Genomic DNA, 24596 nt, shown 5'->3' on the forward strand with positions numbered 1-24596 from the left:
TGATAGAAGCTAGGGGGAGGAATCCCCCGGGTGTGTCACTGTATGACCTTGATTCGCGACAGATGTGTCAGGTGTTTATCATTTACATGTTTGTACCGTCCCAATGAGCAAACCCGAGTCCGGACCTGTGCTGTACACTTTGAATGACTGAATGAGGTGGAGGTGAGTCCGATTGTAGATTATCGTATGACTGTAGCTGAGATTGTCTAATTTAATGTGTACCGATGAGTCTGATCGATTAATTATCAAATATTGAGGGATAACGCCTTTGGGCAAAAATCAAGTCTTACACCTGACTAATTATTGATAAGGTATATTTGAGAATTAAAAAAAAATTTTTTGTTAATAAATAAGGCCGTAACAGTTTTATTAGTTTTCTGAAATTAATTGTTAATTTACCTATAAAGTTTTTACACTAAATGAATCTGTATCTGCTAGCCCATCAAATCCTGGTGGCACAATTACAAATTTTGACTTGGTTAGCTAAATAATTCGCTTTTTTATTTAAACGTAAACCAGACGGGTGATTTACGGCACAATGGTATAATTTCCCAACAAAGGTATAGCCGACCGTTTTAAACCTTTTTTCCATAAAATTGACAGTTTCCATTGTCACCTAAATTTACGACAGCACAAGTAGCAGGTCATAAATAAAAATGATTTTGAAAGTTGAAATGTAAAACTGCGTTTAATTCAAAATCTAATTGGTATTTTTTTCCGTAGATTTCGTAAATAATTATAGGAAGTGAATCTGGGTAGGTTAGTATAAAAATCAGAATTTGACTTTTTGGTTGAAATTTACATTTTAATTTTTTTTGGCTTTGTTTGTAAGTGAAAAATTATCAAAAAATTATGAAATGTACCTTACCAATAGCCAGGTAAGTCTGAAAAATTTCGACAATTTTATTTAATTAGAAGTCGCGATTTCTCGCGTGCGCGTATACGATGCCCCGCCCGGTACAGGGTGTTCCGAAAGAACCGCCTCTCCTTGAAGGTGCTCATCTAGAAGTGTTATGGAGTAATGAAAAATATTCAATATCTACTTCTACGGTGACTCCTGAAATGCTTGAGTGCGTTCACGGCAACATCGTTAAAAGAGCCAACGCATGTTCAGACGCAAATGGACAAAATTTTGAAGATTTATTTTAATAAAATAATTTTTGTTGAAGTGTTTGGTTGTTGTGTTACCTCTCAAGCTCATCAAAATGGTTGCCTAATAATACAATGCTATTACATATTTCTAGGTAGAGGTAATTCTCAGGTTACAGCGTTGCCTTTTTTATATTTTAAAATTGCGTGTATTTCCTAAATAGAGGCTCAGGATTTAAAAAACATATTTTTCCAGCACTCTACTACATCCCTAAATGACGTACCTTCAAGGAAAGGCGGTACTTTTGGGACAGCCTGTATAACGGATAAATAATAGTATAATCTATAATCTTTTTTTTTTTTTTTAATGAAATAAGTTATCATGAGAGGTAGTTTTCCATAATTTTTTTTATATACTTACGAAAACTAATTTGAATATTTGCAATGTATTTTTAACGTTCTTTGACATAATTCAAGATCAAATTTTCAGTTCTTCTTATCTCATTAAGTGATTACTTTATGGTACAGTAAAATTATATAGAAGTTCTACAATGTAAACTTATCGAAATTAGTTGACAAATAAATAAAAATATTATCGAAATTTCCAAGTGAAGTGTAACTAAGAGAAGTCAAAACAACGTTATTAAAACATTAACTGCCTTTGTAAGTCATATAAAAGACAAGAAAAGTCAACTTACACCCATATTCCTGTGTTGACAAATCATAAATAAAGCAAATACCACAGTAATAAAGAGCTGAATTAACACAACAGATTAAAGCCAAACAAGACATTACATTCAAACAAATTCTCTCTGAAGATAATTATTCTCGCACTACCTTCAAAAAAATCGACACTGATGTCATCACTTTGGAAAATATTGATTTAAAAATATTTTTGTGTGGCATAACATTTGTTAATCCTTGATAATTTTCACTTTGGAATGTGAGTACTCAACCAGTGCAAGTTTAGTTCCAGGAGGGTATTTACAATAGATTGGAACAAAGCAATGATTTGGATAAGTGTTTGTAGAGGTCTGCTCCTTCCAACTGATCTTAGTCGAATCCTTAATGAAAATTACACCTCTCCCAGTTTCAGATGTGGCTGTAGTGTTCTTATTTTACAAACTAATTTTCTGATACTTGTTTGTGTGAAAATTCCAGAAATTCAGAGCTTCTGTGGAAAACATTTAGGTCGATCTGGCAGTCATCAAACATAATTTAATTGGAGCTTCTTACTCGTAGTTTTATTTTTCATTTGCTAATAAATGTCAGAACTTGATTGTCATCTGTCACAGGAGAATAGTGCTGAGGCTGAAGCTTTATTAAATTTTAATAACTAATGCTTCTGGAATTGTTCTTCGAATAACTCCGTTTTTCTCATTAGAGCAGGAATCACAGAAAGACAACCAGCAAAAGTAAAGCTTGTTTGAAAATTCCGTCACGTCAATATCGAATAAAGAATTAGGTGTAGCTTGTCGCGTGAGGCTCACATCATCATGTTGCAGTATTAGAAACACGATAAATGAAAGCAGGTCAAACGTACTAATTTAAGTTCAACTTATCAGAATTAAAAAATAAATTCTGCAAAAATATTTGGTAAATACACATAATTGGTTAATCATTTAGAGCAATTTTTTGTATTATTTTATTAGTAAATAAAGCTCTAAATTAGAAAAACAGATCGCATTTCAGCCTCAGGATGTACGAGTATGATGTATTCACCCTCAATAAATATTATTAACATTAATTAAATAATATAATTAATTAAAAAATATTAATTACATTTGGAGTTAGACCCACCCTTGTATTATAAAATCAAAAACTGTCCGTCCCTAGTTGGACGGTCGTAAATTATGCGACAATGGGATTTGTCAGGAACAGGTAGTAGTACTCTGTAATCGGGCTGCTCCGGTTCACATTTATAAATAAGAGGCTCCAAGACGGTAAATGATCCTTGTGTTGATAAATTATACTATTTTGCCATAAATGATTGCATTGGTATGTTTTGCAATGCAAAAACCCCATTATTTAACAAACTACATAATTCAATTTTTGTAACTTTGATTGTTAAAAGAAATATCCCATTAGTGAATATTGATCTTGGCTAAAATTTTATGAACAAATTGACAGATTCTATTAGAAAATCACAAAAATTGCATCTAGGGAAAATTACAAAAAAATAATTGTTCTTTATCATTATAATGGGTGTTCAAATGAGAAGTTCATCAAGCTGGCTATGACTTTTTGATGAAAAAAGATATAGCGAAAAAGGGATGATGCCTCCTTTGACAGATGTCAGTTGTGTTTTGCGAGTGTAACGTCTTTTTTTTGAGTTGAGTTTCGTTTTCTGTGAAATTATAATAAAACAACTGCTTTCACAAGAACCTAAAAAATTGTGTTTTTCAAAGACTTGTCGCAAATTTGGTTGACTTACTGCAAAGAATTCAACATAAAACAATGTTCACCGTAGTTTTAAAACGTATCGATGAAGGTGGTCAACATTTTGAACATCTTCTATGATTTTAAAATTGTCTTGGTGGGCATTTAATGCTTTCAACAAAAAAAAATACATCTAACCTAAGATTTTATAGATTACACGTCGCTGCGACTTTGGCCAAATTAAGAGGTTTTGTATAGTATTCTCAATTTGGTTGTAAGCCCTAAAATTTGATTACATATTATGAGCGATTAACGGACACAATGGTTGGATTTAAAGGGTTAAAAAGGTTGGGAAGCGGCGCGTGCCATTTGCCGTACAATGCAAGTATACAAAATGTACAATACAACCCTGCTTAAAATATTACCTGCTAGTGGTAAACTAGGATTTATAAGCTCAAGATCTTAAAGTACCATAAAATTTTACGACCTACAACCAAATTGAGAATACTATACTTGAGCCAACCAACAGATATAGTAATAAAACCGCCCCCTTGTGCCCGCGTATTTTAAATAGCAGCTTCCAATTGGCTTATTCAAAACGTGCGCAGATTTTCGAAAGCCTGATGTACACCCACAAAAATTACTGGACGGCATCCGGCATCTCATTCGTTTTAACCTCGCTTCGGGAGTTTGACCACGTGTTTATGTTTGTTTGTTTTCCTTGGTATTTTTCGATTTGTATTACAAGATAGTTTTTTTTCAAGACTTTTGGTTGTCTATTTGTTAGAAAGAACCTGCTTGATTGTGAAACAGGGTTTGGCGTATATCGTTCTACGCAACTAGACCACATCCCCTTTTTTTAATTACTATATCTGTTGGTTGGCCCAAGTATAGATTCAATGTTACCAAACATGTAGCCAGACATGTCCTGCTCTAATTATAAACTTTCTTGATAACCTGGCACTCACATTCACATTACATATGAAATAAATTTAATCAAAAATGTAAATGTCACTTCTTAACATAGTCCTAACCTAATTTTTGTCATTGATCTTCTAAGATCTAAGACATACTCGTACTTCACAATATTGTGAAAAATTCAAAGGCTACTTGATGAACTTTAAAACTGAACACTCGTGTAAGCGAATTTTAAAAACGCAACGGAAAAACTACCTCTTCCACCCAAACATGTGGCTCATAAATTATGTTCTGAAAGGTCCTTGACTTGGGGGTGATTTTACGGCAGGTGAATAATCTGTGACCCGGGAGTGAATTATTTTTGTGATTATCCGGTGATAAAGATACAGTTACCAAGTGTTTCGGTTTGGACGACCTGCTATCACCCAGTGGGCTGTAGGCTCACACGCTGGCAGTGGCGGTCTTCTTCTGTGAAGATCGCGGGCGAGCCGTGCATCCCAAACTGCACACGGGGCTGTTACAGGTACTACCAGACCATCCAACGCAACCCCGGAATGTAGCGCTCTGAAGACGATGCCCGTGGTTGGAGCCCCTCGTCATGATAGGGCTAGGGGGAGGAATCCCCCGGGTGAGTCACTGTATGTCCTTGATTTGTGACAGATGTGTCAGATGTTTATCGTTTACATGTTTGTACCGTCCCCATTGAGCAAACCCGAGTCCAGACCTGGGCTTTACCGTTTGAATGACTCAATGAGGTGGAGGTAAGTCCGATTGTAGATTATCGTACATCTGCAGCTGAGATTAATTCTCAAATATTGAGCCGATAAAGTCCTAAATTATGTGTACCGATTTTGGTTAATTATGTTTAATTAGAAGCCGTGATTTTAAATTTACATGTAACGTTGTTAAAGTGTATTTCATGTAACAAGATTCTAGACTGAATTACAATATGAAAAAGCTTTGACGAATCGCTTTGTAAACAAACACGACCCCTGAAATAAACCCTTGATACATTTGCATTTTCAGCATCAAAAATCACAGTGAAATTAAACTCGCTTGTGCAAGCTTCTTTGGGGGAGACTTGAACTCTCTCTTAATTAAATAATAGCCTTTATGTAATTAAGACAGATTTAATACGCAGAATTAAATTAGAATATTTACTTATACATGGAATTTCTTGCTGTCTCTTCCGCCATACTTCCTGTTTGATAATAATTTTCTTTGGTTATTACCGCAATCCTTATTAAAATTTCAATTACGGCAAACTGCAAACAGAAATAATTACTTTAAAGTGAATTGCAACCCTTCCTGCTACTGAAAAATATTTTCCTTTTATCGCTTAAATTTCCTTTCAGAAATGTGCAACATGTTGCATGCATTGTATAGTGCAGCGAATAATGAAAATCGGTGTTCAGCAGGTAAAACAATCTTTTCATTGAAATAAATTCTCTTTTCAGCTGAGAGCTACGGAAATTAATAATTTTCTTCCTATGAATTACAAAGTTCCGCTTTCTAAAGTAACTTTGTGAAAAAACTTATAGAGTGTAGTGAAATATCCAATTACTTTAAAACCCTCCATCACACAGGTTGGGTCTGTGAGACCCAGACCACGTAAAAATATGCCAAAATTTGGTTATGTCTCTCAGTGTAACGCAGGGTTAATGCAAGAATTTTAACTTGTTCAAGCCATTTTTAATCACATAATGAGTAATTTATGCTTGTTACTTTTAGATATACCGAGTGACTATAAATGATTGAAAATTATTTTGTTATGTTGGTAACACATTTGAAATCTTTAGTTGGCGACATCGTTGGCATGACACACGTAATTTTTAAAATTGAAACAAACGTCAAAAAAATCTAAATCGACAATGTACTTCGTGACTTAACCTAACCTAAATAGAAATGACTGACAGATAATGCACGACAAGACTTGCACTACCAACTGCATCAGTGTTGCCAATCCACTATTTTCTTTCAATCATTTATAGTCACTCGGTACTAATCGTTATCATAACAAAGTTGTTTTATGTTGTGTGTGTTGTGCGCTCAAATCTACTGACCTGACCTGACCTAACTTGACATCTGTCAAAGATAACCTCAAAATTTACAATTAATTAATGACTTTTCCCAAATGAACACGAAAAACGTTTCAATATTCGTACGCTGTCAGTTTTCAGGTATTCGGCATCTTTGTTCCTTCCCAAATGAGCTTACCCGAGTCGGGACCTGTGCTTTGCCATTTGAATGACTGAATTTCAGTATTCACAGTGAAATGGACAAGAAGTGAAGCTTCAAGGTCACGTACCAATCATATGCTGAAAAGGCATCTAATGGTAATTAAAACAACTAACTCAATTTTAATTTAACATTTTGGAGATAAAACAACTTGTCTAATTTTCTTTACGTCTATTGTAAAATGTCCCAAATTAAGACTACATATTATGTACATATTACTGTAAACTGACTACTGAGTGACTTAATGCTTAGAAAATTATTTGCATTATTTAATGTCATTTGTTTCTCTCGTGTTCTTTCAGATTTTGTATTAAAATAAATTTACATGTTTTCTTCTGTAAGACTTGGTTTTTGACCAAGGGCGTTATCCCTCAATATTTGATAATTAATCGATCAGACTCATCGATACACATTAAATTAGACAATCTCAGCTACAGTCATACGATAATCTACAATCGGACGCACAGGTCCGGACTCGGGTTTGCTCAATGGGACGGTACAAACATGTAAATGATAAACACCTGACACATCTGTCGCGAATCAAGGCCATACAGTGACTCACCCGGGGGATTCCTCCCCCTAGCTTCTAACATGATGAGGGGCTCGAACCACTGGCGTCGTCTTCAGAGCGCTACGTTCCGGGATTGCGTTGGATGTTCTAGTAGCACCTGTAATAGCCCCGTGTGCAGTTTGGGGTGCACAGCCCGCCCGCAGCCTCCACAGAAGAAGGCCGCCAATGCCAGCGTGAGAGCGCGATAGCTCCCTTCCATACGTTACACTGTCCCCTCAGTACCTGGGGACCGGGCTGACCTCATAACCTTACAATCCGCAACGTATGATCTGTTACATTTGGTTGTCACCACCGGCCGTCTCTACCGACGCGCCCAGTCAACGGCCGTGCCGTGTCATGAGCCAAAGATGCCTCACCCGGACATCCGGTGCTCAGGAATTATACCATGGTATCTGCTCGAGGTTTTACGCATTGAGGTACTGATCTATGGCCCAGGTTGCCCAACCTGCTATCACCCAGTTACCGACACACCTGGTAACTGTATCTCTATTACCGGCTATCACTAGCCTAATTCACTACACCACTTCCGGGCCACGATTATTCACCTGCCGTCACTCTCGTACTCGTACCTTGGACAGCCCGTCGGTTTCAGCTGCCAAGCCCACACTGTCCCTGTCTCGCCTGTCGGACTCGTAAAAATCACCCCCGAGTCAAGGACCTTTCAGAACATAATTTATGAGCCACATGTTTGGGGTGGAAGAGGTAGTTTTTCTGTTGCGTTTTTAAAATTCTCTTACACTTCATTTATATTGACAACACATTTTCCTGTCCCGTGCAAATTAGATTTATTGTACTTTGCTGAACATCCTTCCTGCAACTTCTCTCAATCTTGACACCAACAGACCGTTTGCACTTGCAATGCATGTCGTACAAGTTTTTTCAAATTGACATTTTTATAGTTTGTATTCACCATTTGCTCCGAACAGAAAAACTTACTGCACACATACATTCCACCATTTCCCGTCATAGACAGATGCACTATTTGCAGTTCAATTTAACAAACTGTTCGCTTCTCTACCTTTATTATTTTTCTTTAACGATTTGCTCGGTTTAAAAATGGAAGAACTCTAACTGACTCACAAATAGAAACACCCACATGATAAAGAAGATTCACATATTTTTTTGATATTATGTTTTTAAACTTATCACAAAGTTGAAAGGGGAAATTCGCAAATTAAGTAGGTTACTAACAATAATAATAAAACGGCGATATATTATAATTAAGGCAATTTGTTTATTAATGTTTACGTCTATTTAAACAAACTTTATCCGGCCGAAAGCAAACACATTTGTTTGCTTGTTCTAATTTATTAAAAATAAAATTTTCGGAGATTGCTTTTAAATCTAAAATTTTATCTTTTTTATTTACCTTATAAACAAAATAAATCACTTCTGATCAAACATTCTATATTTATCTATTTACATTTACTCCCGATCATTGTATATCCTAACTAAATCCTAGTGATGCATTCACATACATTTTCTTAATTTATTAAATAAATTTTAACTTCCTCCAGCGAGAAACATTCCAGATTATTATAATATGCAATAATATGTTGTGGTAACTTCACCTTGACAGCAATATTGACGCCACTTTCCATCATTTTCCACGAAATCTAAATTAAAAAGTGCTACCAACGCAATAGAATGAATCATTCAAAGTTATTTGGCCGCGGATCCCTTCCAGTGTTAAATTACATCCGTTGTAACACCGACTCGCGGATTGACAGTCAATGAACATCTTTATTTATTTTCTAGTTTTTCAGATGAGCGGAACTGCTTTTAAATCAAACAAGTGTGTCTGACATTTAATTTGTTTAAAACAATATACAATGTCTGCCGTGTTGAAAACACCAACATTTTAAATTATTTTTAGTTTTGTGAGCACCGAACGAAGCAGGTTGAGGTATCTGACGTTTAATTACACAGGTGTAAAGTATTGTCGGCTTCAGTTTTCACTACTTAACAGGCAATCAATCGCGTCCCAATCAAAACACAGAGGTTGCTAATTGAATATATGGATTAAACAAATTGTGTTTACTTTCTTTCTGAATTATATTCTGAGAATGACTGTGTGCGTGTTCTGTTTTCGACGAAATAAACAAAGTACAACAAACAAAAATGGACTCATTTGTTTTTCTAACCAAGTCATAAATGTTGCTTCGATCAATTAGTAACTGTGTCTTTGTCTCAATTTAAAATAAAAGGCTGCACAAGTAAGTTATATTAAATTTGAAATTGTACTTTTAATGTACACTATACTGCACTATAAATTGTACAGCTTCATTAACACCCAAGATTAACATTGATAAATATTAGTTGGTTGCTGCGATTACATTGTTTATTAAATTTATCTCACTTATTACTTAGTTTTTTTACGACTTCATAAAGTTTAATAAACTCTTGAAACCGGTTAGAAAAAGTTATGAAGGAAAGTTTGCAGGAAAATGGGAAAATGTAGGACCAAGAAGATCCAAGGGAAACGAGGACTGGTTCGCCGAAAAAGGGTTCTAGAACAACGGTACCAGACAAGATTAATGCTACTAAATAGACAGACAGAAGAGAATAAAAAATATACGAGGCAGCAAGGAAAATAGCGAAACGAGTATGCAGGCAGGAAAAAAGAGAACAATTAACGAAGAAGTAAGTTAAGAACAATAGAGGAAAGTTACAAAAATAAAGAAATAGGGAACTTCTACCAGGAAAGCTAGAGAGACCCAACAGAAAACGACGAGATACCCGCCAGAAATATTGAAATATGTAGGAGAAGGCTATAAAGCAGGGTGAGCGCACTGATTAAGCGAATTTGGCAAGAAGAACGAATGCCACAGCAGTGGACAAACGCTATAATATGTTCAATCCGAAAAAAGGGGATAGAACGAACTGTGAAAATTACAGAGGGATACCGCTGCTCGACGTCACCTACAAAGTGCTGACAAGAATAATTAGAAAGAGACTAACCCTCTTTCACGATACCCTAATTGGCCAGTACCAAGGAGGATTCAGGAAGGGTAGATCAACAACAGATCAGATCTTCACGTTGAGGATGCTACAGAAGCAAAGCTTCGAACAAAATATAAGTCTCCATATTTTGTTCATAGATTTTAAGAAAGCTTACGACTCGATAGTAAGAAAAAAGCTTTACCAAGCTATGAAAAAACTGAAGTTTCCGAACAAATTAATCGGTTTGACAAGAATGATGCTGACAGATACGCAGAACAAAATCTCAGCAGACGGAAGACTATCTGACAGTTTTGGAGGAAAGATCGGAGTCAGACAGGGGGACCCGATATCCACAATGCTGTTTAACATAGATTTAGAAGCAGTTTTCAGAGAGCGAAATCCATACCAGCGAAAACAACAGACGACGTCGCGTTGATAACAAAGTCAAAAAAGGAATTAGAAAAAAAGCATTTGGCAAACTGGAAAAGGCTGCGAGGGGTTATGGACTGAGGATAAACGAAGAAAAAACGAAGTACCTAGTAATGAAGCAAGAAATAACAACTGACAAACCGTACAGAAACTTCAGAACAGAATCAAAAAGATACAACACTAGGAGTGACAGTGTCCTATGATAACGATGAAGAGCCGGAGATAGACAAGGGAATGAGCAAAGGAAGCAAGGCAATGGGCCCACTACAGAGAATGCTAACACGACGAGAACCGAGGACGGAAGATGGCGAAGAAAAACAAATAGAGAAATAAAGGAACTTTACAGGTACAGCAGCATAGTACAGCATATCAAAAGCACAAAGGATAAGGTGGCTGGGTCATGTCGGTAGAATGGCAGAGCAGAGACATACGAAAAGAGCGCTGCTGGAGGGAGAAGGAGGAAAGGAGAGGAGGCGAAGACCGAAGAAGAAATGGCTGGAGGCGGTAACAGCAGACCTAAGAATGCTGGGCGTAATCGACTGGAGGAAAGCGTCACATGACAGAAACCAATGGAGACAAATTGTTAAGAGGAGTTGTAACGAAGTGGACAGTGTGAGATAGAATACTGCAACTAAGCCATGGGCCTAAATGGCCTGTAGTGCTACAATATACAGTGTGTCCAAAAAGTCTGGAAACACCCCAATAAAATAGAAACGAATGATGTTTTCCAAAAAGCTTTCTGCTGATGTAAAAAAGCAGTTTGAACAAACACCGGTATTATTAACAATAAATATATAGAAAATCGATGACCCCAGAATGGAGCCCTGAAGAATACCCGTAAATTGGTTAATCGAATTGTTTAGATAAAAACAAGCATTGAAAAAGATGTTTAAAGGTTTTGATTGATTCACCAGAATGTTTAGACAATCGATTATAACAAACACAGGAATCGAGTCAGACCTGAGGTCAGTGAAGATTTCCATATTGAAAAGAGTGACGTTGAAGTTTGAATATTAAGCAGTCGATATACATCCTAACAAAAAAATTTGCATAAAAGATTGTCAAAAATGTTCTAATATTAATTGTTATCTCTGCAGGAATTGAATCTTGTGTTTAATTTGTGTCGAATTTTGTGTTTGCGTCAGTGCCATTGTTTTTCGTCCTGTGTCGTAATTTTCTTCTTTTTTTTTAAGTATTTACTCAAATGAGCAGAATGGGTTTATGATAGAAAGTAATTTTCGCAACGGTCATCGATGAGAGGTTTTATTCAATGCAACATTGTTTGCAAGAATTTAAACTTTTACAAGTTGCCGTTGATTATAAAAAATTTCGTGGGTGTTTAGATAGTACTGTGAAATTGTTTCAACAGACTGGAAACATAACAAGTAAAAGGTTGTGTAAACAAAACGTACTCCAAAAGTTGTTGATGCAGTTGAGGAAATTGTGGGGAAGGAACCATAAAAACATTCCTCTGTCATATATCTCAATCAGCGAATTCTTTGGTGGAAACGTAGCGCCGCAAGAAAAAAAAATATTTATATTTATATCCTCACGGTGTGACTTCCGTTCCGAAACTTTTAGGTGGTGATTTGGCACAAAGGCATCAATTTAGTAAATGAATTTTAAACAGATTGCTTAATGATGATGCAACCCTCTAAACACATCTTTTTTACTGATGAAGCTTGGTTTTATAAGACAGGTTATTTGAATTAACAAAACATGGGGACATGGAGTGGAAAAATATACACACTTGAAGATTGAGTCCTCTTTACACCGGGAAAAATTTGGGACGTGAGTAGCCATTAATGATAGAAGACTAATAGGACCAATTTCCTTTAAAAGTAAAAATCCATGTCATTGCAAGGAACCGAAATTAAGATGGTAAGAATTTTAGGTAGAATAACTACAGCTCGACATAGGGAATATGTATGTCGGCTGTAATTATTTTAAAACGTACTTTGTGTCGTTTTTTTTTTGTCAATCAGCCATAACCTAAAAAAGGAAATTACCTTCAGTAATAAAGAACCCGTTTTTTTTTATTTGCCTCCATATTCGTCACGCAGAGTGAGAAACTGTCTCTTCATTATACTAAAGATCTAACTAGACTAACTAGAGTTTCGTTATGTTTTCTAGGTTTACTCATTTTAAACGGCCACCAGATTTTAGATTCTTGCTTTATTTTATAATTATGATATGTATTGTCCATTTTTCTCTAATTCTTTCACTGTTTCACTATTCATCGATCTTCTTCGGTTGAAAGATTTGATGTTGACAAACCAAAAAAATTTTGAATTTGAATCATCTCCTCCAAAGAGATTTTTTTCTGTCAAGCATCCTAACATCCTTTGAGACTTGCGCGCCTACACCCTTGGACGTTGTCCTCCATAAACTGTTAATATCCTTGCAAATGATCAATTTTTGTTAAACTTAAAGTTTAAAGGTTATCACAGCGGAGCGTTTTCTTTCTTAATTAGTACAAAAACCTTTGGGTATAGTGATCCTAGAACTCTAACGTTTTATGATAGACAATACTAATAACGAGGGAATTAGAATTTGACACCTCCTAGTGAGAAAGGAGCACTTCGTCCAAAAGAAACTACCTGGTACCTGCCTTCTTTCTAAATCCAGAGCCCCCAGGCTAAAGACCGACCCTTAAAGGTCTGTTTATTGTACGTCCATTACTTGCTTCTTTGTTAAGCTGTTTAACTTCATAACGATATTGCCTATCATAAAACTTTAGAGTTCTGGGATCACTGTACTGTGTTTTCAATTTGGTTGTAGGTCGTAAAATTTTATGGTACTTTAAGTTAAAGATCTTGCGGGGCTTATAAATCCTAGTTTACCACTAGCAGGTAATATTTTAAGCAGGGTTGTATTGTACATTTTGTATATTTGCATTGTACGGCAAACGGCACGCGCCGCTTCCCAACCTTTTCAAACCCAACCATTGTGCCCGTTAATCGCTCATAATATGCAATAAAATTTTACGACCTACAACCAAATTGAGAATACAATACTTGCATTTATATCAGGTTTACCTTCTTGACTTAGAACTACAGCAAAATCTGATTTTATTAAAACCGTCATATAAACATATGAATGTGAGAGAAGTGTTCTTATTTGAAGCTTTAAGCAATTTATTACAATATTTCGCCATCTAAAGTGTAGAAACAATTTTTATTGCAATTAGTTGTTATTTTAATAACTCTTGCTCTAAATTGAAAAATAACGTCTCAAGTTCATTTCATAATTTTGTATCTTTTTTATTTTATTCGCCATTTTTATAACATCGTTTGCGTCACGTAACATTTTTTATGTTTCTAAAGTATCATGTAACAATTAGTTACGAAAAAAAAATATAAAAGATGTAAACTGAGTTAAGCGAATACGACGGCGAAGACCGTTCGAAAGAATTTATTTTTTTAGATTTTTAGCTTGAAATACTTAAACATCGCCAGCAGCGAAGTAAACGCTGAAAAAAGAATTAAATAATCAAAGTATTCAACAAACGCGAACTTGAAAAGAATTAAAAAAAACAATTTACTCTCAAAACATCAGTAATTGTACCGTGTTTGTTGTTGCCAGATTTTTTTCATATTTTTTAATTTATCGAAAAAATATATATGTTTGTGATATTGTTGTTTGCTGCCGTGAAATAACAAAATAACAATGATTTTATGTGGCTGCTTTGGGAGCGAGAGGTTAAAACATTGAATTAATAAAGAGAAATGTTATTCAACAAATTTCAAATACCACTGATGTACTTTATTCAACCGGAAAAATACATAAACATTAATAGTTTAGTTTAAAACTGATAATATAATTATTCGCACAAATGAGTTTAGATTGGCTCCTCGCTTTGAAACTTTTGTGTCCAAGCCATTAAAATAGTTCTGTTTTAATTAACAGAGTTAAAACTGTTTCGTGGTGTGCAAATTTCATTTAGACATTAGGCCGGTACATAATTCAGGATTTTATTTAAGGACGGCAACCTTTTGCCTATTTAAATATAATTATGTGTATTGTTTGTGTTAATTTTGTGTTCTGTTTTGAAGGACATTTACATACACTTTACTAATTACAAAAAATTTTGTTTGTACACTTTTGTAATCCTCATACTACATACTTTGTATTTCATTTTGTGTTTGTGAGCTATTTCTCAATTCAACACTTCTTTCCTTTTTTTATTCTTTCTTTCTTCAACACCACAATAGTTCAAATTTTAATTATTGTTTTCTAGAGTAGGTTTGTTTTAGTGTTTTATCGTCTGTTATTAGAGATACATCTCCTTTCATTATTGAGGATGCTATATTGTATGTTGATGTTCGTGTCCTAACAGTTTCTCATAATTTTCTCATAAATCATAATTTTTGATGATATTATTAAAAAAAAAACTGTATACAAGATGCACCCGACCAACGGCATCGCCGTCTCATGAGCCAAAGGCGTCCTACCCGAACTTAGTTCGGTGCTCAGGAATTAAACCATGGTATCTGCCAGAGATTGATGCCACTGATTTATCTCAGGTTGCCCAAACCTGCTATCATTCAGTTACACCTGGTTACTGATATCTATCACCGGCCTTCACTGCACCACTCTCGGGGCCACAAATTATTATTATTCACCCGCCCTCATTCTCGTGCATCTTGAACAGCACCGTTCTTTACCAGCTGCCAAGCAAGAGTCTCGCCTGTGTTAAAAATCACCCCCGAGTCACGGACCTTTTCGAATATAATTTATCAACCACATATTTGACTAGAAGAGGTAGTTTTTCTGTTGACTTATTAACATTCGGTTACATAATTATTTCAATCAAGTACTTAAATTAAATTTTATGAGTGGTTTGATTCTGGTGCATTGCTTTACGTAGGTTCGCTGCGCTCGTTGCTGTGACCTATAATGATAAGGGTGAGGAGAAAAAAGAAAATCATATGGTAGATATAAAATGAAAACAATTTTAATAATAAATATTTTAAACAGACCCTAATGAATCGCCCATATCTAAGATAAGGACAAAATGTTTCCTAAAATTAGTGTATTAATCTGTAAAAATTCTCATGAAGGAATCAGAGTAATCACTAATCATTACAAGAAGTGTTCAAAGTGACCGCCACTATTGTAAATACAATAATGAAAGCGCCGACGAAATGATTCTTCCACTTTTTCTAGCATTCCTCTGTTATTGCGAATTGTTGTGGCAGCATTTTTTATCAGTACACTTAAAATTTCAATTGTATAAATTGGGACTGAATATACCAAGTTCCTCAGGTACCCCCACAAGAAGAAGTCGCACTGGCTCGAGGAGCACTCCCGCATGCTTCACCATAGGCCAACACAATACACCTCTATGTATTCACTATTCGAAAATAAACGTACTTGTACCATTTTTATAAAACTTTAGCTCAAATCACAGAATCAACACATAAGCACCTTTTGCCTTTTGGAGTCGGAAAGAACTAACTAAAAATTTAATCCTTTTAAGTATCGTTACCTGAGCCGCAGAGCGAAAAAACTTTATTCTAAAAACACAATGTTTTTCGCTGATTTAAAAAAACTACTATTTCACGGTCACTCTCATTGGGTCAAATAATTAGAAAATAGACAGTGTGTAAAATACTGAAATGAAAATTATACTTCGAAAAAATGGTCCATAACTATTTTGTTATTCTTGACGAGATCTGTCACTGGTTAAAATTAATGCACTTATTTCTGAGACACGTTGTATGTATAAGATTTTCACGTCCCCGTACAAAAGGAAATCATACAGAGTTAGGTCTGGCGATATGGCAGATATATCTAAAAGACTATTTCGTCCTATCCATCGTGCAGGAAAATTTGTGTTTAGGCAATTTTGAGCAATGTCTAATAAGTTCTCCATTTATAATTCCAGCTTAAATATTAAGCGAAAATTGGTATTGAAAATTGCCTTCCCTAACAGCGCAGCGTGGGGATTTTAATCTGTCCAGATATGTGTGTTATGCATATTGAACATCCTTTCTCTGCTAAATCCAGCTTCATCAGTTGCCAACACAGTTGATAAAAAAAATATGCTGCTCGTTTATTTTTGCAAGAATTCTACAAAATCGACATCACATCTATAGGATGAATGACCGAGTTGCACAGTTGGACTTTTTAGGCATGACACGAATACAATCGTTGTGCATTTCGTATTCGCCAAATAGTATTTCACGATACTCTATGTACGAGTACTAATGTCAGTCTTCGGGTGCTGGTCCCTGGTCGAACCTCGACACTCTGCAAAACAGCCTCTTAACCGTTTTCAATTCGCTGGAGACGTGGGTTCAAGCCTTAAAGGATCCGTGATCTCAGAGATGCTTCGCAACATGCACAAACGTGCACGCGTTAGGCATGAAACGATTGGAAAACGTTGCATGTAAATTATCTGCCATGGAACAGCGTTCCTGGAAGCTTCACCATGAGCGAACATAATGTTCGTGTAGGTATTCACAATTGAAAATTCAGGCTTTAAAAAAATTGCTTGTCAATCAAACTTAAACAATACCTATTTGAACTCGGATATAAAACTAACTTTTTAATGCTGTTATCTCTCTACCTCAGCCGCAGCAGGAAAAGAAATATTCTAAAAACACCTTAGGTTGATAACATTTTTTTTCTAATTTGCTGTTTTTTAACAAAGCTATTAAAATAAACTATTAACACATCCGAAATCTAGGAACTTTTTTCAGTTGGTAACACACATTGCCGGCAGCAAATTGACACTGGTATTCTCTGCTGTTTGCCGCATTTCTGGATAATTCATCTTTAATTGCAATTCCACTTGCGAAAAATGACAATTATGTTTAGTCTAGATTCAAATTTAGAATTTTACTTTCAATGTTAACCATGAAATCAATGTGTCACCAACTGTCACAAAATTACCAAAATTGATTTTATTTGTAAAAAGCATGTATTTAATATGCAAATTAGAAAATATAGCATAAAAAAACTCGTTTTATAAAACATAAGAGCACTCGTCATTTACAGGCACTCCTGCCTGCGGCAGTCGTGCTGCAAATCTGACTCGTGTCTTAATATAAGTTTTATAAAACTTATGTTTTAATATACTATTATAAACTTCTGCGTTGAAACGCTCATTTTAACATAACTGTAACACAAGTATGTATGTAGCTTATTTTTGTACTTGAGTGTAATTGAACTTGTGTATGTAATGATAAAAAAGCAAACAAGAGATGTTTATTTTAAAATTGAAATATTCAGGTGTTGTCATTTGTTTGATTGTTGCAGAGGAGTCACAACATGACATGATGAATGATGCCAACTAATCAGTTATAACTTATAATAATAGAAACGGTACCATTAGTAGCTGCAGCTTCAGTGAGTTCATAGGACGAGTTGAATGTGCTGTTCCGGTTTCACGAGTCGTATCATCGATTATTACTCATATGACGAGTTTATATGACTAGAGAATATTATGAATGAATATACAGGGTGAAATCGACATACATCAGAATATTAAAACCCCAGCATCTTCATAACATTAGTGAAAATCACGTGCATTCAGTTTTGAGTTATATTAAAATAATCCTATGTACATTTTCAGAGTTGAGTACGCCAATCATATCATGTTTAGGAAGAATAGTAAGATTAAAAAGTTATCGAGTGCAACGCAAAAAAAAAAGGTAAAAGGTTTTTAGTTTTCATTCACACGTTTTTGTGGCTCTGTGTATTTTAAAGTTTTTTTGGGCTATTTCATTCATAGTAAGGTTTTGTGGCTCTCTGTTTTTAAACGAGAGCTTCCAGACGCGTCTGGTTCGGGATGGATTAAGTCAAATTTAAAATGATTAATCACATTTTCTTATTGAAGATACTATTTTATTTTGTGACCAAAACTTGGATGTGTAAGAAGAGAGATCAAATAATATATTATGCACCGAGGGAGTGAAGTGGATGATTTTTACCCGAGGTGCAGTTTGTAGCCCGAGGGTTCTACAAAGCACTGAGGGTAAAAATCATTCACTCCCGTGGCCCATATACTATTTTTTTCACCGATTTTAATAGAAAAAAGCCGAAAATTTGTAGATTATTACTAACTGTCAAGCTAAATTTAAATGTCATGTTGACAGTTAAAAATAATTTTTAACCTTCAATTAAATTTTTTGGATCGTGCATATAATAGTATCTGCACCTCGGGACTGCATTATTGTTACCGTCGGTGCTTTGTAGGATCCTCGGGCTTCGCCTTCGGGCAACAAACTGCATCCCGAGAGAAAAAACAAATTAATTCGAAATAAATATGTATCATAAAAGGTTGAATTGGTTGTGGTTTATTGCCCAAGGTTTGAATTATGAAATTATGAAACTTTTCTCTATAACATTTTGTAAAATTCGTAAAAGTATTCCAAGATTTTTTGCCCCACAATTTTTACCAAACGAGTCGTTTTGTGTGATTAACTAGTTTCTATTTTTTGTAACCATGAGAATCTAAATTTTGATTATTAATTTTTTTCTATAACAATGGAACTTTTTAACAAAGCTCTGTTTCTATCACAACAGAAAATTTCCGCCCTTACCCATAGGCGGGTATACACTTTGATGGTTAATTTATTCCAAATTTTAAATCAATTTGTATTGCTCTTTCGTAAAAATGTTATAGAGAAAAGTTCCATGATTTGGCGCGTTCTTCCACTGGTTAAAATTAACACACGTATTTCAGAAACACCCTGTATATTGGCTTATAAGTATTATGAGAGAAGACGCTACAGACATGTAACTTACCAAACGATTACCTACAACTTACGGAAGGTTACATTACTATACCCCCGAAAAGACAATCTCTGGATTTGTGTGGTTTTGTAGTCCATTCCTCATAAAAATATTAGCTGTCGAGAGTGAAATGTAAAAATCGGGGCTTTGTTTCGTTTCTTCCTGACCCTTTGAAAAAAAAGGACGAAAAAAATCATTAACCGAAAGGTTGTTTTTTTTTTCAAGCGCTATAACAGTGTGCAAATGGTAGATGAAAAAAATTTAATTTCATAATTCACCCACGATTTTAGGTGGTGCTTTCAACTGTGAAATACGAGTAGATATGTATCTGGGCAATAATTTTTGTGAGAAATGAAGGAATATAATATAAATATTTTGGAAGGAACTACAAATATAATCGACCGCTTAGATTCCAGGGTATAGTAAGGTAATCTGTCCTATTAGAGAGACACAAAATTCTATTAAAACCATGAAGCTAAAAAAACAATAAAATATAAAATATCTATAAATTGTAAATTTGATCACTTCAAAGATATAAACAAGATTTTTTTTTTACTAGAACCAACTTTTTCCTATAACTCTTTTTCCTCCATTTAACAAATCTCATTTTCGGATTTTTTTATGTTAAATTGAGTTTACCTTGTGCAGTAATTTTTGTATGTGATTATATAATTATTTAATAATAAATAAACAAATTACCTAAGTCCGTATACAGGCTGTCTCAAAAATGGCGCCCAATCTCCTAAGGGTCTTAAAGAATAGAAGTCTGGGAAGGTAAATCTCAATACAAACTTTGATCGGACCAATAGATTTTGTATAACTTGCTCTTAAATATGGTAATTTTAAAGAGATGTATCTCCTTTATTACCAAATTTTACAGCTGAATTATACATTACTTTACAATGTTACTTTTTCCAAGACCCCTTTAGGTAGTGGAACAACACCGAAGTAATTCTTTTGAGAGTAATGAGTAATGACCTACCAAAATACGCTAAAATAACAGTGGCAACATTGACCTCAAAGGAGACATGGTTTAGTTGATTGTGCATACCAACCGATGTTGCCAAATTTGCTTATTTTAAAATGTGTATAACTCAGAAAATAGTCAAAGGAAAAAAAATTCACAACGAAATTGAACTCAACTCTTCAAATAGTTTAACCCCTCAAGAGATTGGGCGCGATTTTTGAGACAGCCTGTATATATACATATATATAGAATATAGCCTAAGGGAGTCCGTTTCGGCTCAGGGACGCGAGGACCGCGGGTTCGATTCCGACCCACGGCGAAATTAAAAAAAAAAAGCTACATATATTCTATCTCGTGATTCGGAAGTCACGTTAAGCCATTGGTCCCGGTCTATTGATGAGTTGGTCATCATGCCCCTCATACATTTGTAAACCAGTCCTAGACTGTGAAACAATTTTTTTTTTCCAAAAGTTAGTATTGATAAAATTGTTTACTTTATTTATGTTAATAAGATTCTAATTAAGCAACTTCATCATTTTTCTTCCGACTATTTAAAAAAAAATCATTTAACAAGAAATATCTGGGGTTTGTTTTGGAGAGAAATTTAAATACATAGGTATAATTCTTCATTACATGTTTCTAAAAAATATGTAAAATATGTAGTATTTTTGATGTCTCACTCATTATATAATACTTCTTTGATGTACCACACATTATGAAATTCTGGTTTGCTCTAATGTTGGACATAATTTCGACACTTTCTTAAAGAAGTTTTTAGTCAGTCCAGCAAAATAATAAGAGGTTGTTGGTAAAACTCACTACAAAAGTGGCCAGTTTTAGTATAATTTCTAGTGATGCAACGATTACGATTAAATTAATCGTAACCGGCGATTGTACAGGGTTTTCCGATTAATCGTAATCGCCGGTTATCGTTACGATTATTAAACGATTAAATGGCGACAAGTTAATGCACGTTTACTTCTGTTCTAACGAGTTGGGTGGCTAGTCACTGGCACAACGCAAAGTTGCAACCTCGAAAGTGGGGAGTACGACTGCATTTGGTCAATTTTTCAGAAACAAGTGGACGAAGGGCGTTCATCCGTACCTCAGTCGATTCGGTTTTTTCTGTAGAATGAAGTGAGACGGATAAATTGTGTATCTGGTGCGTACCTTCATCGAACAATCAGTGTTATTTCTACTAGTCGTGTGGACGTGTGTTTGTCAAAATGTCTAAACGCCAGGCAAGTGATATTTGGAAGCATTTTATTAAAGTAACAGATAACGTAAATAAAGCAAAATGCACTTATTGTGGTAGTGAAATTTCTCGTGGTGGTCAAAATGCAGCCGCTAAAGGTTTTACCACGAGCAATATGTGGGCACATGTCAAGCGATTCCATGGAGATGAAGTAATAAAGGTTCAATATGACTCAAGTTTGGATAATAGTACTACGAGTGATACACCACCAATAAAAAAACAAGCAACGATTCCTCATCTTTTGGAAAATATTTGTGGTATGTATGACATTAATCATCCTCGAGCAAAGGAGATAACGCAAACGATAGCTGAACTTATTTGTCTGGACATGGAACCCCTTGATCTTGTTAATAAGAAAGGATTCAATAGACTCTTGCGAAAGCTTTGTCCAAAGTACAAGATTGTATCCAGAACGTACATAACCGAAACAGTTCTTCCCGATATGTATTCACGTGTAAAAAATAAAGTACAAATAGAATTGAACAAGATTCCATACATTGTAATTACTACGGATCTGTGGACTAGTGATTCATCTTCGAATATAAATGATTTTATTAGTTTTACTGCACATGGCATCAACCAAAATTTTGAAACACAAAACTTTTGTTTGGAAGTAATGCCTTTTGAAGGTGACAGTCATTCTGGTGAAAATATAGCTCACAACTTAAATTTGGCTATGTTAAAATGGGAAATAAATAATAAAGTAGTGGCAGTTGTCACAGACAATGCCAGAAATATTGTAAATGCTATAAAGGAGCTTCAGTCTCTTGAACACATATCTTGTATGGTACATACAGTACAACTTGTTTTACATGATGGTTTGCTGGAACAGGCAGCTGTGAAGGAAGTAATTACCATTTCTAGAAAAATCATCGGTCATTTTAGTCATTCTACAAAAGCAGCGAAAATGCTTCTAGAAGCTCAAACAACATATAACATACCAAAACATGTTTTAATTCAAGATGTTCCTACTCGTTGGGATTCTACCTATTACATGCTTAGTAGACTATATGAACAACGAATCTCTGTCCAAGTAGTTTTGCCCAAACTTAACTGTAACTATGAACTAAGTACTCAACAATGGATTCTGGTGCAGAAGATTGTAGATATATTAAAATATTTTGAGGATGTTACAAAAGCATTGAGTAATGAAAATTCGTTACTATCCGATGCAATTCCCTTAAGAAATAGTTTGATGAAAATAATGGAAAAAATTTCTTCGGATAATTCTATCCATGCCAACGATCACTGCATCAAATCTATCGCACAATCTTTACATCAACAACTCTCCGCAAGATTTTGCAGTATTGAAGAAAATGATTCGTATATAATGGCGACGGCATTAAATCCGAAATACAAAACGCGAGTTTTCTTGTCATCAACTACAGCTAGGAAAGCCAAGGAACTCTTGTGTTCAACAATTCGTAAACAAAAGGATCAAAATGTTCGACCTCTTGAAGAAGAACCTTCTACCAGCAGCACAAGCAGTCGTAGTGATGATATTTGGAGTATTTGCCAAGAAATTATCGATGATGTACAACAAAATGAACCCTTGTCAAATTATATAGGTAAGGAAGAAACATCCACAAGTAACATTAATTTAAGTTCAATTTTATTTAGCTGATGCTGCTGATGAGGAAGTTAAGGCCTATTTAAATGCTCCTAATGAACCACATTCTGCAGATCCATTATATTTTTGGAGAACTTCGCAACATTTCCCTCGTTTAAAAAAATTGGCTTTAAAATATTTGGCCTATAAAGCTTCTTCAGTATCATCTGAAAGGCTGTTTTCAACTGCAGGCCTAATACAAACAGATAAAAGGAATCGTTTAAGTGGGGAGAATTTACAAATGCTTTGCTTTTTGAATAAAAATCTGCGCGCAGTCAACTTTGATTATTAAACTTATACACGTTAAATGTTTGTAATTGTTAAAATCTTTGTTTCTAATAAATTTTGACGTTTTTTAAAGTTTTATTTATTAATCGTAATCGTAATCGTAATCGCACGATTACTGTATTTTAAAATCGTAATCGTAATCGTAATCGTCAAATAATAATCGTTGCATCACTAATAATTTCCAATAATATTTTTGACACCCTGTATATTACAAATTTGTAAACATGTAGATGAGAAAATACCTTAATAAAACTTTTGGAAGTATCCATAGGCGACTTTAGTTGCATTTTCGTGGTCGAAGGCATCCGCCGTACGGTAACCAACTTCAGCACCGCAACTTCTACAGTTCGAAAACTTCTCGCATCTCATCCAAGTTAGCGGAACTCGCGTCTTTTGTCGGTCCGTCGCGCCGCCTTTGATGAGGACGGTGTCGGTACTGAGTCCGCTCCCACCTTTGCGTTCGTCGGAAAGTAGCGCAACTGTGTTTTGCGCTCGCGCCACAGCTTTCTTGCCGGCTTAAAGCTCTTATGAATTGCCGGGTTAACCGGAAATTCGGGGACAAGGGTTTATGTACCGGAAGTCGGCTTTGACGGTTTCACTTGCTTATTTTCAGGAGAAAAAGCGAACGGGTTGTCCCGCCATAACAGATTCACTTTTCACTGTTTTTTGCGTAGCACTGTTTTGACAGGACTTTTCACACACTGCTCGACAGATGTAAGTCATTCGTAGCAGTACACAAATTAAAATACTTTCGCCTAATCTCATGGCAGTTTATTTTTAAACGATGTTTAAACTTCCACGGAACAATTGTGTAGGTTCGGATTGTCGGTTTTTGCTTGAAATGGGTGCGAGAAATGCGACGGAGGTGTCTGTTTAGTAGCATCCTTCCTTGAAATGCTTCCAGACAGAATACGGAGAGATATTTTGCGGAGGAATGTCACGGAAAGAAAATAAGTTACGAAACAAAATATACTCTTACGTCATATTTTGACTATAAATTAAACGTAAAGATAATAAACAATTGTACTATCAAACACTGCTGGTAACTGAACCTCTCCAAAGCTTATTTTGCTGTATCATTATCATTACTCGTTATCCACACCAGAAGTTCCCGAAATATAAGACAATATACAGAGTGTCTATAAATGATTGTGGGATCGAAGTA

The 24596-nt window shown here is 35.1% G+C and overlaps 2 protein-coding genes across 8 annotated transcripts in view; one reads left to right on the top strand and one right to left on the bottom strand.

Annotated features, from left to right (window-relative positions):
- Nucleotides 1–24079, bottom strand: part of LOC138123271 (orexin receptor type 2-like) — a 130538-nt gene extending 106459 nt beyond the window's left edge. For 3 of the 7 annotated variants that reach the window (XM_069037896.1, XM_069037898.1, XM_069037897.1), the window contains exon 1: nt 23674–24079. The gene's annotated coding sequence lies outside the window, so the exon portion shown is untranslated. The remainder of the gene's footprint in view (nt 1–23673) is intronic. The other 4 variants (XM_069037900.1, XM_069037895.1, XM_069037893.1 and 1 more) reach the window with 3 other exon arrangements.
- On the top strand, nt 21226–23503 carry LOC138123270 (zinc finger BED domain-containing protein 4-like). Its single transcript, XM_069037892.1, has 2 exons — nt 21226–23102; nt 23155–23503. The coding sequence occupies exons 1-2, from the start codon at nt 21506–21508 to the stop codon at nt 23433–23435; spliced, it is 1878 nt and encodes a 625-aa protein (XP_068893993.1). The 5' UTR covers nt 21226–21505; the 3' UTR covers nt 23436–23503.
- Nucleotides 24080–24596: the final 517 nt, after the last annotated feature.

Source organism: Tenebrio molitor, chromosome 2 (genome assembly GCF_963966145.1).
Source record: "Tenebrio molitor chromosome 2, icTenMoli1.1, whole genome shotgun sequence".
In the NCBI taxonomy this organism is placed as follows: domain Eukaryota; kingdom Metazoa; phylum Arthropoda; class Insecta; order Coleoptera; family Tenebrionidae; genus Tenebrio; species Tenebrio molitor.

What these genes read in the sequence shown, in the direction of transcription:
- LOC138123270 (XM_069037892.1), top strand. Translation starts at nt 21,506, where the DNA reads ATGTCTAAACGCCAGGCAAGTGATATTTGGAAGCATTTTATTAAAGTA. An exon ending in ACCCTTGTCAAATTATATAG is followed by an intron (nt 23,103 to 23,154) that starts GTAAGGAAGAAA and finishes AATTTTATTTAG; the next exon opens with CTGATGCTGCTGATGAGGAA.